The sequence below is a fragment of the Urocitellus parryii genome, chromosome 2 (genome assembly GCF_045843805.1).
Source record: "Urocitellus parryii isolate mUroPar1 chromosome 2, mUroPar1.hap1, whole genome shotgun sequence".
Taxonomy (NCBI): domain Eukaryota; kingdom Metazoa; phylum Chordata; class Mammalia; order Rodentia; family Sciuridae; genus Urocitellus; species Urocitellus parryii.
The window spans coordinates 142,286,230-142,303,868 of record NC_135532.1 but is presented as its reverse complement, the minus strand read 5'-3'; the positions used below and the strand labels follow the sequence as shown (position 1 = coordinate 142,303,868).

At 32.2% G+C, this 17,639-nt stretch overlaps 1 protein-coding gene across 3 annotated transcripts in view; it reads right to left on the bottom strand.

Moving 5' to 3' along the window:
• Atp11b (ATPase phospholipid transporting 11B (putative)) overlaps positions 1-17,639 on the bottom strand; it is a 109,003-nt gene that overhangs the window by 42,375 nt on the left and 48,989 nt on the right. For all 3 annotated transcript variants that reach the window (XM_077795320.1, XM_077795321.1, XM_077795322.1), the window contains 6 exons: positions 14,509-14,690; positions 12,699-12,902; positions 7,682-7,835; positions 5,620-5,722; positions 2,347-2,492; positions 1,021-1,080 (listed from right to left, as the gene is read on the bottom strand). In XM_077795320.1, coding sequence (XP_077651446.1) covers positions 1,021-1,080; positions 2,347-2,492; positions 5,620-5,722; positions 7,682-7,835; positions 12,699-12,902; positions 14,509-14,690 — 849 coding nt within the window. The remainder of the gene's footprint in view (positions 1-1,020; positions 1,081-2,346; positions 2,493-5,619; positions 5,723-7,681; positions 7,836-12,698; positions 12,903-14,508; positions 14,691-17,639) is intronic.

Below are 17,639 nucleotides of genomic sequence, written 5' to 3'. Positions count from 1 at the left end.
ATTAGTCAGAAGCAATAGGTCTAAGTCATAGTTTAGTCATGAACTTAGCTATCTTATTTTGGGCAAATTACTTAATCTCTTTGAATTTCACTTTCCTTTTCTGTAAAATAAAACAGTAAATCAGGAATGGCAAATATGAGACATGTGCACAACTAAAGACCCACTCTGTGCCCATTACAATCACTAATAAATTACAGCATTTTCCCTCTCTTAAACTCCAGAAACCTTTTTAACATAGCATTCTAGGTGTTTCTATCAATTATTTACATTAGCTTCTGTGGTAAAACCTGTATGTCATCCCTGGACTAAACCACTAAAGTTCATAAAAAATTGTGAGTCATTGAGCTTAGTAGCTCAATGGTAGAGTGCTTGCCTAATATGTGTGAGGCACTGGATTCAATGCTTGGCACCACATAAAAATGAAATAAATAAAATAAAGGCATGCTGTCCATCTACAACTACACACACACACACACACACACACACACAAATTTTTTTAAATTGTGAGTCAAGAATTAAGATGAGGTGAACCTCTAAATAGTTATTTGGTGTGGCTTCATATGGATTCTATAGAAATATCACAAAATAATTGAAACAAATTATCAAAATTTTCTCACAAGCTGTTAAAGAGTTAATATCAATTCTTTAAAAAGCATCAGAATTTTAATATATTTTGTTATCAACATTTATCTCAAACTGAAAACTAGAATAAATAAAATTTATGAGTGATATGCTAATTGCTAATCAGAAAAGTTTTGTCTAGTTACTTACAGAACTAAGAAAAATGAAAAAAAAAGCATCATGAATTAAAATAAATTTTTGGTATATCAACATTAACTTTAGACTGAGAACCAGAATAAATATTATGCATGTTATGCTGACTAAGCATACTACTCAGAGAAGTTTGTATAGTTACCTGCAGGACTTAGAAAAATGAAAAAGTCCTTCTAGATATCTATCAAAATTTGAACACACTTATCTTATTCTAAAAGAGCAAAACACAAGCTTCTATTTACTTACTTGTTGAGAAAACAAACAGTAGAACTGATATAAAAATTGGGGTGTGATAAAGCACACATTCTGAAAAAAAAAGATTAAATGGAAAACAATTAAAATATTTTGGACTAAAAGAGAAAAAAATTCCTAAATATGGTAAAGGGTCCAGAAACACAATCTCAGTTAATATGGCAACCTGAGGATTTTTTTCATAAGGACTTGTCCACATAAAATGGGAAAGTAGGTTTCTCATTCTATTAAAAAAATACCTAAAAGCATTTGAAGGAGCAGTGTAGATATGAGAATGAACATATCCTCACCTCCCATCACTGCCAAGTAATACCATTATTTTGAATTTACAATCTTCCAATTCTCATTCAATATAGTTGAAACACAGTACAATAAGCAAGATTTACTTAATTTTTTGGGCCATGATAGCTTTACAATGCAAAAATATTTAAAGTACACAATAAACAGAACTATCAAAACATTTTGCAACCTCAATCTATTCTCATATTACAAGTAAAAGCCAGAACAGTAAATTGGAAGAAAACTGCCACATCATTTTATAGTAATATGTAATCTATGTTCTATCCTGGCCTATAGCTATAAATTATAAAAATATATGCAATATAAGACATTCTGGCATATTAAATGTTTTAGTAACAGAGGCATTTAACATGTTGTCTACAAATTCCCACATTTCCCAAAAGGTCCAGAGATAGAAATGTATATCAACATTTTAATTTGTAATCCTAAGTATTGCACTTTATGCATACAAAAACCCTGTACTGAGAAGCTCACCACCTTCACTAGCTTACTAACAGACCAATGATGGTAACAAAACAAAACAAATTTAACCTCTGCTTGAAATCATCATGTTGGAGTTAAATTAAAACTTATTGACTCAAGATGAGGTAACCTTAAGGAAATCAAACTTATTGCAGCTGAATCTGTACAGAATAAGACATCAATATAAGTGTAAGTTTTGATGTGTTTTGACAAATTTATATACTACCAACATCACCATAAAATTAGAGAACTCTCCCATCAAATCCAAAAGTTCTTTTATATTCCTTTCTAGTTAATTCTAACACCTATACTCTCGGTCCCAGAAAACTACTGATTTGCATTCTGTCAGTACATGTTAATTACAAAGGTACCGCTATTTTATTTACAGAAACTATTTTTTAAGAATAATTTGCAATGAATCAAAATGCATTCTGCTGTCATATATACCTAATTAAAATAATTAAAGAAAGAATAATTAATATGGTTATAACATTCCTTAAATTAAAATTTCAAATTACTACATCAATAATTGATCCTAAAAATCCATATAAAACTCACCTTATAAAAAAAATACTGTACAAGGGTAGCTATTCTAATATAATAAAAATGACCATGAACAAAAAGTAATTTGGAGAGGAATTTAAATCTGGCTATTGCATAGTCACTATTTCTTGCAGCCTGTCTTCCTTCTTTACCCATGATTCCTGTAATAAAGAAAACAAAAAGGAATGTCCAGTGATAACTCATAAGTTTAATTTTCATGAAATAGCTATAAATATCTTAAATATTTTAGTAGTTGAACCTGGACTTAGAAACACTAAATCCTAGTATACAGAAATTAGCAGCGATCCAAAAGGTTGTTCTACTTAAATGTGTAGTTTAATATAAAGCTGTAATATATACAAGACATATAACACCAATATTCAAAGAATTACAATATAAAAAAATACAATTAAAATAAAAATAATATTAAAAGTTCAGGATCTAGCAGAAGCATCAATTATTGTACCAATAAGCACAAAGTATTGGGTAATAAACATCTAATGAAAAGAGTGCTAAACAACTTTGTCTTTACTAGTTCTAGTGAATATAAAAAAGTTAAACTTGAACAACTTTGATGTAGTAAAAAATAGGCATATTTAGCTACTTCAAACTGTCATAAATAAGTCAAATGTGCTTTTTAAAAGAAAAATGTAAATTTAAAATAAATAAATTGAAAAAAATGTACCATCTGAAATCAGTGCATCATTTTATCTGAAAAAGAGTACTTTAGGTTACAATAATCCTTTAGGTTTCAAAAGAACAAATCAGAGATCACCATGTTTGTGTTTTTTGATCCAAAGCAACTTTTAAAAATTATTTTTCAAAATTAACCTTTAAAATTTTTGTCATGGGGCTGGGGTTGTGGCTCAGTGGTAAAGTGTTCGCCCAGCATGCATGAAGTACTGGGTTCTATCCTCAGCACCACATAAAAATAAAATGAAGATATTGTGTCCACTTAAAACTAAAAAATAATTATTTAAAAAAATTATCATGAAAGTATCAAAATGTTCTAAAATGAAGAAGCAGAGAAAAAAATCTATATTCACAATACTTACGGGGAAAAACAATTTTTAGCCTCTATCCTCTTAGAATTTTTCTTTCTGTATTTTACATGCATGTGTAGATGTATTTAACATATATAAAAATGTGTACAAAAATGAGAGTATTTGTTTTGTAAGTTGAATTTGTTACTTTATAGATATAAACTTTATTGATGATATACATATCATTACAACAAGTTAATTATTAGAAGAAATTCCTGGGTGCACTATTAATCAAGAGGCACAGAATTAAACTTTGTTGTCATGCACAATAATTTAGGGCATACTAGTTTACACTCTCCCTAAAGCTGTATAAAATCATTTTTTATTCTGTATCTTTGTCAACTTCAGATTTATCAATCTTTGTAATTGTTGCCAATCTGCTAGGCAATTTTAACTTACATTCCTTTGATTGTTACAGAGATAAAACACTTTTTTCATATACTTTGTATTCATCTTATACTTCTCATTTGGAACTCACATCTTTCCACATATATCTATTAGAGTGTGTCTCTTATTCTTGTTAATTTGTTAAGACTTCACATATTTAGAAGTATTAAGACTTGGTCATCTATTTTACAAGTATTCCTTACTAGTGTCGCACTGAAATTTGTTTTGGGGGAGATTTTACCTTTGCCAGACATACTAATTTTTTCTCTATAACAAGAAACTTCTTAAGCCAGGTGCGGTGGCGCACACCTGTAATTCCAGTGGCTCAGGAGGCTGAGGCAGGAGGATCACAAGCTAAATAAAAGCCAGCCTCAGCAACAGCAAGGCACTAAGCAACTCACTGAGACCCTGTCTCTAAATAAAACACAAAATAGGGCTGGGAATGTGGCTCAGTGGTCAAGCGCCCCTGAGTTCAATCCCTGTATCCCCCCAAAAAACAAAAACAAAAAACTTCTCTCAAGTTCCTTGCTTTGGTATTGTACTTAAGAGAACTTTCCACTACTCAAATGATAGAACTATTCATTACATTTCAATTAATTTTTATGGTGATAAATTATTTAAATCCTTAATCCATTTGGAATTTCTTTTGCTTTAGTAATAGAAGACTTAACTTTTTTCTTCTTTCCCAAATAACTAACCAGTTTAATCAACACTTTTTATTGAATAATGTGTTTCCTTTCTTATTTGAAACATCTCCCTTGTCATATATTAAGCAAATTTTTTATGCTTTAATGTATGATATATGAAATTATCAACTTATTATGGAGATTTAAGGGGAACAACAGTGTACAAACTAGAAAGAAAATTAAAATTTCAAAATGAACAGTTAATTATCCCAAAGAGGAAGGAGTTATTTTGAGGGATAAATTGGAAATAGTAGACTTGAAAACTGTCATAGGCAATAATGAAGACTATTACAGAACAAATGTTAGCCTAACTCTCAAATTTTATCCTTTGACAATAGCAAAAAAATCTATAACCATACTTTTCTCTTTGACTCTGTATTTATAAAATAAAATGACAGAAGAAGATAGTCAGAATATGTTAAAATAGGAAATGATTAATAATTTATTACTAAATTTATTATTTATTATAATTTATTACTAATACTAATGGTATTAGTACTCTGAACCCAATAAAGTCTTACACAAAATAGAAATTAGAATAAAGGCATTAAAATCACAAAATTATTTGACATTTTATCTTTTTACTATTGTTTAGTATTATTTCTCATCTCTAAATATTGTCTTCAAATGTGTTACAGAACCTTTAGTTTCACAAATAATCACAGTAATTCTAAAATAAGAATTTGGGGGCTGTGGCTGTGGCTCAGAGGTAGAGTGCTCGCCTAGCATGTGTGAGGCAATGGGTTTGATCCTTAGCACCACATAAAAATAAAATAAAGATATTGTATCCACCTATAACTAAAAAATAAATATTAAAAAAGAATTTTAAACCATAAGGGCAACCATGTATATCATAAATTTGTGGATAAAATAATGTGAAAGTATTTTACAAGGTACGAGATGGCATATAAAAATAAAGTTATTTTTATTATAAATTAAAATTGGCAAAAATATGATTCACTAATGTAATATTTCCTTTAAAATTTATAACTAAAATATCCTAAATAGTGTGCCTAATTATAATAATTTCTGATGCGGATACACTAGACATATTACCAACGTTGCATTTAGTTTTCATTTATATATTTGACATTGTATTTTAATTTACAAAAGGAAAATCCAAAAACACCAAATAATTACAGACTTTAAAATTCAGGAAAAAAGTCAATCACCTATGCCAACATGTGCTTCTTGTATCATGCTTACATCATTAGCACCATCACCAACAGCCAGTGTTATAGGTTTCTCAGGTGAGATTTTTATTAGTCTTATTACCTGGAAGACATACAATGAATTATTTCTTTATGATAAAATTTTTGACTGTCTTGCATTGTGCAATGTCATTTTTCTCAAATGACTACAATAAGGATAATACTAAAAAATATTTAATTTTATATTAGATAATATTATGCACTGGGGTTCATTTTTTTGAGGAATGCCTCCAATAAGGTTTTAGGAATGTCTTTCAGAAATGTCATAACCAAACAGGGTATTATGTTTGAATTTTGAGTAATGACAAATAATTTTTAAAATGTATCTTAAATTTTCAAAAAGTAATAACTTGTATAAAAAATAAAATTATTAATAAATAACTTCAAATAATTGAATTGTCAGACAAAATGTTTTTTCTTATTCTTTTACTTGCTATCGAGGAACAACCATTGTTTTCTTTTGTAATAAGCAAAATCTGAAGTTTAAAAAAAGCAATCAATATTAAATTCAGATTTCTCTGACATTCTTGAATGTCCTTTTGTAAAGAACCTAGGCAAGCCACGCATGGTGGGGCACTCCTGCAATCCCAGCAACTTGGGTGGCTGAGGTTGGAGGATCAGAAATTCAAGGCCAGCCTCAGCAACTTAGGCTCTAAGCAACTTAGTAAGACCCTGTTTCAAAACAAAAATAAAACATAATAATAAAACATAATAATAATAATAGTAATAATAAGAATAAAAAAGGGCTGGATGTGGCCTAGTGGTAAAGCACCCCTGAGTTCAATCCCTAGTACCAAAAAAAAAAAGGAAATAACAAGAACCTAGGTATTAACTCTGTTTGGTCTCCAGTTTCAGTATCCATAGATTGGTTGTGGTGTTTTGAAATGAAATGTACCCAAAGTCTCATGTATTGAAGGCTTGGTCCCCAATGCAGTAATGTTCAGAGGTGGGGCTTTTAGAAAATGGTTGCATCATGAAGACTCTAACCTCATCAGTGAATTAATCCATATGGGATTCATAATTAAAATGGACTACTGGGAAGTGGTGGAAACTGTTGGAGGTGGGATCTAGTTGAGGTGAGGCGTCTTTCAGTATATGCTCTTAGATGACTATATCTTGTCCCCAGGACCCCCATCCCCTGCCTTCTGGCTGTCATGAGCTGAGCAACTTTCATAAGCCATGTTCTTCAACCAGGGAAGTTCTGCCTTGCCTCATGCCCCAAACAATAACCACAGACTGAAGCTTCTGAAACAGTCAACTAAAATAAATCTTTCCTGCTCCAAGGTGTTTTTCTCAGGTTCTGTCACAGTAACAAAAAGTTAACCCATTAGGATATGTGAATTATAATGTGTGCACTATAATGAAATTCCTTAAAGCCCCCCCAAAATTAAATTATCTAATTTATTAAGACTTATATATGAAACAATCCGTATTTAGGTGTGCATTGCAAGAGATATTTATGAAGAATATAGCCTAAGTCCTAATGTGGGATTACAAAAAATGTTTGCATAGGCTTTCACTTGAATCACAGGTAGCTAAAAATAAATATTTCCTATACATAATAGCTATGCATTACAAGTGAATTGGCTTTTTAACTTTTTACTAAAGTCTATTTATCACTTGATAGCCACTTTTAACAAAGAATTATCAATTCATGAGAATGTAGAAATAAGCAGAGATCAACAGAACCATCTGAAAGTGCAGATGAATTCAAGACTCCTAGGCTCTTTCACTAAGTAATTTGTTCAATGTTAATTATCAAAGTTCAAATTTGTGTTTGGCAAGAACACAAACTGCTATTTAGTACAGACTTTCTGCGTCATTATGAATACGTGAAACTTCAATATGTACTCTTTTGAGAATCCTAAAAATTAAATGGACATGATTAAAATTCATAATATGGGAAGAGACGGGCTCCTAGAAAGATTCATATACTGCATACCACCATATTGAAACTATTTAGGCATTAACCTTAATATTTTTAGATCTAAATATCTTTATGGAACTTGTAAAATATACATACTTTTGCTTTCTGCAGTGGTGCCATTCTACAGCATAATACAGCTGAACAATTTCTGCAAACTTCCATAAATAGTTTTTCATGTTCCCTGAGTGCAAGAGATAGGCTGGTCCCATCCACTACCAGCCCATGCTGAATCACATGATCCTCTGTAATTCTGAAAGAGAAAATATATCCTCTGTAAGACAGAACAAAAAATTCTTTCTTTAAGATGGATAGTTCAACCATAGACTTAATTGTTATAAGATTGACATGCCAGGGAAGAAACTCAGTTGTATTATCTGTCAACAATATGATGAATAAAATAAATGGATATTCAATTTTACAAAAAACTGATATATAAATATTGTATCAGTCCTAAAATGTGAATTGTAACATACAATCTGAGGATATGTTTCAAAACTGTATGAAAAATACTTACAAAAATACAAGCATTATTTTTTACATATATTTAGTAAATCCTGACTTTAAAAGGTTAAATGAAATCAAGAATGTTTAGGAAAACCCATGTACTACAGTCAATATGTGTAAGTAGGAAGGAAAGAAATGAAGCAATAGTAATGTCCACTGATACTAATTCCTATACTGGATTGTAATGCCAGATGTTACTATGGTGGAACAAAAATAACACCCTACTTGTGGGGATACAATAAACAAATGTTACTCAGGGTATGGTCTGCTTACTAGCATTTGGTCAAACTATTTGTTGCTATAAAGAGGTAACGAGGGTACACTAGTAAGGAATCAACTATATCACTAAACATATTATTTTGTACAACTTTTTTCTTCTAATCCTCCTTTGGTAATTAGAGTTTCTTTTTCTTTTCTTTCCCTTCTGGTATTGAGGATTGAACACAGGCATGCTCTACCATTGAGCTATATCCCCAATCCTTTTTATTTATCATTTTGAGACAAGGTTTTGCTAAATTGCCTAGATTGGCCTTGAACTTTCAATCCTCCTGCATCAGCCTTCTCAGTAGATTAGGTTATAGGTGTGTGCCACTGCACATAGCAGTTATAGGAGTTTCTTGATAAAGTAATATACAGATTCACCTCTGGTGCACACTCCTTTATGTTGTGAAAGCCGGCACTCAAGGTAACCCTGTGTTAAATACACCACAAAGAAAGTACTATAAGGGGGAAGGGAGGTAGGAATGGCAGTGGAATGAGATGGACTTCATTACTCTAAGTACATGTATGAAGACATGAATGGTGTGACTCTGTGTTGTGTACAATTAGAGATACGAAAAATTGTGCTATATATGTAAAATTAATTGAAATACATCCTGCTGTCATATATAACAAATTAGAATAAATTAAAACATATTATGCTAAGCAAAAGAAAAAAGAACTACAAATTCACAGGATGCTTCTGAGAAATATCCTTCCACTTTAAAATGAGATATAAAAAAATAATAAATAAGCAACAAGCTATAAAATCTAACCATTGAGAGATTTTAGTCTTATAATAGAAAAATCTTTCATAAGTTAAAAGGATGCCTTTTGTATTCTGTCTAATCATTATTGTGTTGCACTTCATTTAGGCAATGTATTCCACACCATGAAAATCTTTAAAATGTCTATATTTTCCATATTTTTGTTAAAATTTAAGAACAGATACATATGAAAGTCTATACACCAAAATCCTATTCACAGTGGTCATATGAGAAACTGTATTTCACCAAAAAGATACATTTCTAAAATATAATATAAATTTTACATAGCAAGTGCTTGGTTTGTCACCTCCAAAGTTGGTGAAACTTAATCCTCATTCTGATGGTACTGATAGGTGGGATTTTTTGGGAAGTGATTAAGACATGAAGGCTCTGCCCTCATGGATTATTGCTCTGATAAAAGAGGCTTCAGAGAATTTGCCCTTAAGGCTGGGGATATAGCTCAGTGACAGACTGATTGTCTAGCATGCCATGAGGCCCTAAATTCAATCCCCAGTACCAGCAAAAAGGAAAACAAAACAAAACAAAATAAAAACACTGAATTTGCCCTCTCCTGTCCTTTATTCCATAACTTCTACCCAAATAAGGTGCATCTTGGAAGCAGGGAGCAGCCCTCACCATGTAACCTGCTTGTGTGTTGATCTTGGATTTTCCAGACTGTAGAACTATGAGAAGTAAGTTCTTGTTCATTATAAATTACCTAATCTCCGGTACTTGGTTATAGCAATGCAAACAGACTAAGATAATAAGTCTAAAATTTACTATATGTAAATTTTAAATTTAGGTTACTTTATGTAAATTTTTAGGTTTTAACCTATAGACATGGAATATAATATGTGTATACTTTTTACTTAATAATACAGTTTTTGTAGAAAAAGGGAAATGAATACTAATGATCATAACACATTCATTAAAAGTACATATATAGTAGATATAAAGAAAATATGCTAAATATATTTAGATGTTTGTATTACATTATTAACCAATATATCTTTAATTTTCACTATTTTTCAAGTATACAATTACTATTTTTATAATCAGGAAAAAAAATTTTTTAATAGAGAGAAAGAGAGAATTTTTTAATATTTATTTTTTAGTTCTCGGCAGACACAACATCTTTTATTTTATTTTTATGTGGTGCTGAGGATCGAACCCAGGGCCCTGCGCATGCTAGGCAAGCGCGATACTGCTTGAGCCACATCCCCAGCCCAGGAAAAATATTTTTAAAAGCATAAATAAAGTACATGATTTTAAGCAATTGATTTCTATTTTGGGGGGAGTTTCCTTGACATTATGGTATTCAAATACTTAAGCAACCACAATGATGTTGACTCTAATTGTATAATTACCTAGAACAAGTGCCTTTTTGTATTCAAGTAAAGATTCTTTTGGCATTCTTTTGTACTGTCTTTTAAAAATATCCCTTCAAAAAGTTTTTTTTTTTTTGATGAAATCTAGTCTTTAGTACCACATCAATGCCTACATAACAAACATAAATGAAACACTGAATGAATATTAACAATTATGGCCCTGTCTTTTTGGGTTTGTTTTTCTGAGTTAAAAATCACAAGACTACAAATTACAAATACCTGTAGGAGACCTAATTTGTCTACATACAACTGGCCCTGATGCTCACACTAAAGCACTCCTAAATTTATTATGAAAAATTAGATGGTTAGGGCTGGGGTTGTGGCTCAGTGGTACAGTACTCGCCTAGCATGTGGGAGGTACTGGGTTCGATCCTCAGCACCACATAAAAATAAAATAAAGGCATTGTGTCTAAGTACAACTAAAAAAACCAAAATATTAAAAAATAAATTAGATGGTTAAATGTAGACACTTAAATAAATATGAACTACCTCTAAAAAACAGATTTGTAAAAAAGATAATTTAGAGCTGGGCACAGTGGCACATGCCTGTAATCCTAGCAGCTCGGGAGACTGAGGCAGGAGGCGAGTTCAAAGCCAGCCTCAGCAACTTAGTGAGGTCACTAAGCAACTCAATGAGACCCTATCTCTAAATAAAATGTAAGAAAAAAGGGCTAGGGATGTGGCTTAGTGGTTGATAGCCCCTAGGGGTTCAATCCTCAGTACCATAAAAAAGATGGTTTAGAGTATAAATTATTCTTATGAAATAATCTTTCAACAGTAAAATGCAGATTTAATTTCCCAGTTTGGCATGTGAACTAGACAAGGAGTTAGCAAATGTTTTTGGAAAGGCTCAGAGAGCAAGTATTTCAACTTCAGGCTTTGTGGGTGGAAAGGTAAAATTAAGGATGTTATATAGGTACTTATATGATGAGAGAAAAAAGAAATTACAACAATGTAGTAAAAATTCAATACAATTTTCTTTTATAGCAGAAGCCTATTAATAAAAAGAATGATAATCTTTTTTTAGGGGGAATAATATTTTGCTAAAGTGGAGTTCAAAGTTTATGTTCCCTACTATTAAATAATTACAAATGTTCATCTATTAATACTGACTGCTGATCTGTAATGAGTCTTGATATTTTAATACAATAGAACTGTATTATGAGATTTTGGAATTGATCTTTTTTCTTTTTTTTTATTGGTTGTTCACAACATTACAAAGCTCTTGACATATCATATTTCATACATTAGATTGAAGTGGGTTATGAACTCCCAATTTTACCCCAAATGCAGATTGCAGAATCACGTCGGTTACACATCCACAATTTTACATAATGCCCTATTAGTAATTGTTGTATTCTGCTACCTTTCCTATCCCCTACTATCCCCCCTCCCCTTCCCTCACATCTTCTCTCTCTACCCAATCTACTGTAATTAATTTCTCTCCTTGTTTATTTTCCCATTCCCCTCACAACCTCTTATATGTAATTTTGTATAGCAATGAGGGTCTCCCTTCATTTCCATGCAATTTCCCTTTTCTCTCCCTTTCCCTCCCATCTCTTGTCTCTGTTTAATGTTAATCTTTTCTTCCTGCTCTTCCTCCTGGAATTGATCTTTAACAAAGTAATTTCAAACAGGTGGTCCAGCTAAATACCACTGCATAATAAAATGTTTTACAATCTAATTCAACAATAAAGTAATCCCCACTACATTGTGCCTTAAAAATTGTAATATTAGAGTCCATTTTTCTTGTTTTGTCATGATGATTATATACTGACAATAAATAAAATGTCAAAATATGGTACCAGGCATGGCACTCAAAACATTGTTGAGTTGTAACTATGTCACTGTGATTTGTAGTATACCAGCACCAGTGTGAAATGATGAGAGGACTTTATAAAGTTTGTTGCAACTACTCAACTCTGATGCTGCAATGATTATGACAGTAGGTATACAAATTTATGTGGTTGTATTTTAGTCAAATTTTATTTACTGACACTGAAATCTGAATTTCATGTAATTTTCATGTCATGAAATATCATCTTTGGATTATTTTTTATCCATAAAAAATGTAAAAATTGCCTTTAGCTCATGAACCATAAAAAATGGACAGTGGTAGTAGGTCATTCCTGACTTGTAGTTTGTTGCACTACAGTTGGTTGATCCTAAAGGGGATCCAGATATCTACGTTCTTACCTTCTGGCAAGTTGCCTCAATTGTTCAGCACATTCATTGTCTGACTTTTGGTTTATAAGTTCAAGGATGTTCATAGTTCTATGAAAATGTCCACACGATAAACTCACACTAACAGCTGTTTCATGTTTATCTCCAGTAAGTACCCATACTTTGATACCAGCCATTCTCAATGCTTCAATAGTTTCTCGAACTTTATCTTGTAGTCTGAAAATGAAAGTCACAAAATGGGATAAAGAAAATATTTTTCTGACTAATAAATATAAACTACATAGTATGTGTAAAGTCAAGTCTGAACTCAACCTAGGCATGTTAGAGCATAGCAATATAATTGAAAATTTCTCCTATTAGGGAGGAAACAAGAATAAACTGACTAATGATCATCTGGCTCACCTAAAAATCAATTAAAATCTGCAACTTCACATTTTAAGAGTCTATCTTCAAAACTGAATTTTATGAGACCAAACTATGTGGTCTTCATAAACTCCTATTTTATTAGGAAGTGCTTACTCCCCGACTCACAGCCCTGCACCGTTTGGCAGTGCTGAGAATCAAACTCAGGGCTTCATGCTTACTAGGCAAGTACTCTGCCACTGAGCTATACCCCCCTGTGCCCTAGAAAATCTTAAATTTCAAATCAAAAGATTTATATTTCTGTTTTTCTTTTTGACAAGAAAATCACTCTTGTAGTTAAAAAACCAGACTGTGGAAAACAGAGGCCTATATAACTTCAAGTGAATCTAAGAACTCTTATGAGTAGAACTAAAAAACAAATAAAAATCTAGAATAAAAAATATATAAACACCCTTAGATCTAGGGGTAGAAAAATACAAAACTACAGGCTTAATATAGAATTAAATTTATTGCAAGAAACATTGAGAGATACTTGGCAATAATGACAAATAAATGGGATGCAAGGAATTCACAGGCTAAGGGAATACATATATAATAAAGTACCACAGGAACAATGGAACTACCTAAAAACATGGTGACTTCATGAAGAAGAGAATTTTTAATACTGTCAGGTGTCAGGAAAGATCTTATTGAAGTGAGGTTAATATCTATGCTATATTGTGCCTTAAATTTTGTGGAGTTCAAAGTGTACTTTATGAATAAGTATTTGCAGATGGATACAGAAGGGAAGAATCATCCAGGCAGAAGGCACAGCCTTGCTAGGGTAACAAGGGTAAAGTAGAATATTTTCTAACTATAGTCCATGTGTAGAGAACTATAGTCAGTGTGGTATCATTGAGGCATAAAGTAGAAAGGAACAGTGTTGGGAGGTCTGGCTGGAGAAGTAGGCAGGTAATTTATGTCTTTGCATGGTACATGCTGAAGAGTATTCAAGACTACAGGGAGAACTACAGACGAGTGCTTTTTAAAGTCCATCTCAGATGTTTGGCTAGAACAAAATATGATATACTGATTGGGAAAAATTAAGACTTTAATTCTCTATTTTGATTTCACTTTTTTTTTTTTTAAATTTTTGGGCACCAGGGATTGAACTCTGGTGCACTCAACACTGAACCACATCCCCAGCCTTTTTTGTATTTTTTATTTAAAGACAGGGTCTCACTGAGGTGCTTAGTGCTTTGCTGGCTTTAACTCATGATCCTCCTGCCTCAGCTTCCCAAGCTACTGGGATTACAGGCATGCACCACCATGCCCAGCTGATTTTAAATATTTTTATATTTTGATTTTAAATATATCAAAATAGGCTGTTAATAAGCAGAACTTAATTCATACATTAGAAACTTGGCTAAAATACTTTTATGAGAGAAAAATGATAATTGTTTACTTATTTGTTACTTACCTATCTTCCACTGCTGTAGCTCCAAGTAATATCAGGTCTTTTTCTATAAACTGGAAGACATTAGCCAATTTCTCTTCCCGTTGCTGCAAGGCAGTCCTGGCTTCAAAAAGGCGCCTATCTATTTCTTCATACTCTTTAGATGTAAATTGTCTAAAGGCTATACACAGAGTTCTTAACCCTTTCTAAAAACAAAACAAAACAAAAAAAAAACAATTAAAGACAAAAATTGATGACAAATAACTAATGAAAAATGAAATTAACTGGCATACACTGAGGACCCTGAGTTTAATCCCCAATATCAGAATAAAACAGAAACTCAATAAATAAATAAATAAAATAAACAACAAAAGTATCACATTACCAAAAAAAATCAATTATGAATAACTTAAAAAGTACTATCGTCTCGTTAAGTGAGGAAATAAATGTCACAAAGCCCTCATGATCTGAGTTATGGGTCCCACATCAGCCCTCTTTGAATTTCTGATAATTTCTTAAAAAGTTGCTCAAAATAATTAAGTTTATTGGATTGTACAATATTAGAGCCTAGAAAGGACTGCAAGGACTATCTTATTTATAGTTTTAAAATGGTTACACAGAAAGCCAGAAAGTTCTATAATGATGCCTTCATGACTCTCAAGAAAGACAGTACAAGGTTTTATTCACTTGGTTGAACTTACAAATCTGCTTTCATTTTTAGGCAAAGGAGACTATAATTTTCTGACAGTTTTTTGTGTGACAAAGTCTGACATTCAAATAAAGAAGTCTGTAAAATAGTTATTATCAAACTATATTTTCTAGATCTACCAAATTAACAATTAAAATTTGAAATAATATCGTTTTGTCTTTGGTAGTGAATTAAAATTTTCAAAACTTAGACATATATATTTGATTATTTGATTCCACTGGGATCAAAGTTAAATCTCTGAAAGCTGGTATCTTTAAATCTAAAGGCTTATAAAGTTCCTTTCCTTGCTGCATATTTTACTCAGGAAAACCCATCATACTTTTCTAATAATGGCAGAAAGGGTAGATTTTAAAAAATACTACATGAGGGGCTGCAGTTGTGGCTCAGGGTAGAGTGCTTACTTAGCATGTGTGAGGCATTGGGTTCGATCATCAGCACCACATAAAAATAAATAAATAAAATAATGGTATTGTGTCCATCTACAACTGCCTCCCAAAAAAATTTTTTAAAAATATCATATGACTATATTAAGCAAATTTCTAGACACTGGCATTCCCTGATTTATAAATGATTCACACCTAAAAAGAACATGTTTCATGAATAACAGGGGGTATCCAGTTATTAATATATGAATCAATTAGTTCATTAAAAAACAAATACTGACAGTCAACTATGTGCTGGCATTTTTCTGGACATTAAAATGAGGACTCTTTCTTTTTATAAGAATCACCTTAATTCTTTTATTTTTTTTTTTAAATAAGGGATACAATTTGCATTCTATAAAATTTACCCTTTTAATTTGAAAAAGTACAAATCAGTGATTTTTAATATATTCACAAGTGTGTAATCATCACTGTTAATTCCAGAATACTTCATTACCCCACAAAAGGAATCCCATACCCATTAGCAGACAATCCTTTCTCTCCCTTTCTTCTAGTTCCTAGGAACCATTAATCTGCTTTCTTGAAGAATCTGCTTATTCTGGATATTTCATGTAAATGTAACATGACCTTTTGTGAGTGGCTTCTTTCATTCAAGCAGTCTTTTCAAGGTTCATCCATGTTGTGGCATGTATCGGTATTTTATTCCTTTTTTTTTTTTTTTTTTGTACCAGGGATTGAACTCAGGGGCAATTAATCACAGAGCCACAACCCCAGCCCTATTTTTTGTATTTTGTTTAAAGACAGGGTCTCACTGAGTTGCTTAGTGCCCTACTTTTGCTGAGGCTGGCTTCGAACTTGGGATCCTCCTGTCTTAGCCTCTGGAGCTGCTGGGATTACAGGAGTGCATCACCATGCCTGGTTCAGTATTTTACTCCTTTTAAAGGCTAAACAATATTCCATTAAATGGATAAATCATATTTTGTCTATCCATTCATTAATTGGGCCTCTGAGTTTTTTACACTGTTTGGCTATTAGGAACAATGCTGCTTTTGAACAATCATCTATAAGATTTTGTGTAGACAAAGGTTTTCAAGTCTTTTGAGTATATAATTAAAAATAGAATTGCAGGGTCAAATAATAACTTCATGTTTACCTTTTGAGGGACTGCCAAACTGTTTTCCCAAAGAAGCCATGCCACTTCTCTTCCTATCAGCAATGTATGGGGGTTCTGGTTTCTTCACATTTGAATTTCCCTATATTTCTTTAGTAACCCCCTTTCTAGGGAGAAAACTAAGGCACTGTGCATGCTAAACATGCACTCAGCCCATTTTTTTTTTTTTTTTAAAGACAGGATTTCACTTTTAAGATATAGACTGATCTTAAACTCTTGGGGCTCAACCAATTATCTTGCCTCAGACTTCCCAGTGGCTGGGGCTTTAGGAACTGTGCCTCTTTTTTATGGTGCTGCTGGGGTTTGATCCAGGTCCAAGAATAGGTGAATGCTCTACCCCTGAGCTATATTCTTAACCCTAAACATTTTTTTTTTAATTGCAGTTTGAGTAACCAAAAGTGCCTGGACTGTAACAGATTTTTTAAAAAATATTTATTTTTTAGGTGTAGATGGACACAACACAATGCCTTTATTTTTATGTGGTGTTGAGGATTGAACCCGGGTCCCGCCAGTGCTAGGTGAGCACTCCACCGCTGAGTCACAGTCCCAGCCCCTGACTCTAACAGATTTGAAGAGAAGACTTACATTTTAAGCAGATAATAATTTTTTTTTTTTTTTAGCTTTAGATGGACACAATACCTTTGTTATATGTGGTGCTGAGGATTGAACCCAGTGCCTCACATGTTCTAGGCAAGCACTTTACCACTGAGCTACAACCCTAGTCCCACAAATGAGTTTTTATGTAAAGAATAGGAAGTCAAAAGTGCAATAGAGTGAAGAATTTCATAATTTTTGATGAATATTTTTCTTATTTTTTACAGTACTGGGGGTGAACCCATGATCTCATGCATGCTAAGTAAGCACTCTATTGCTAAACTACAATTCTAGCCTT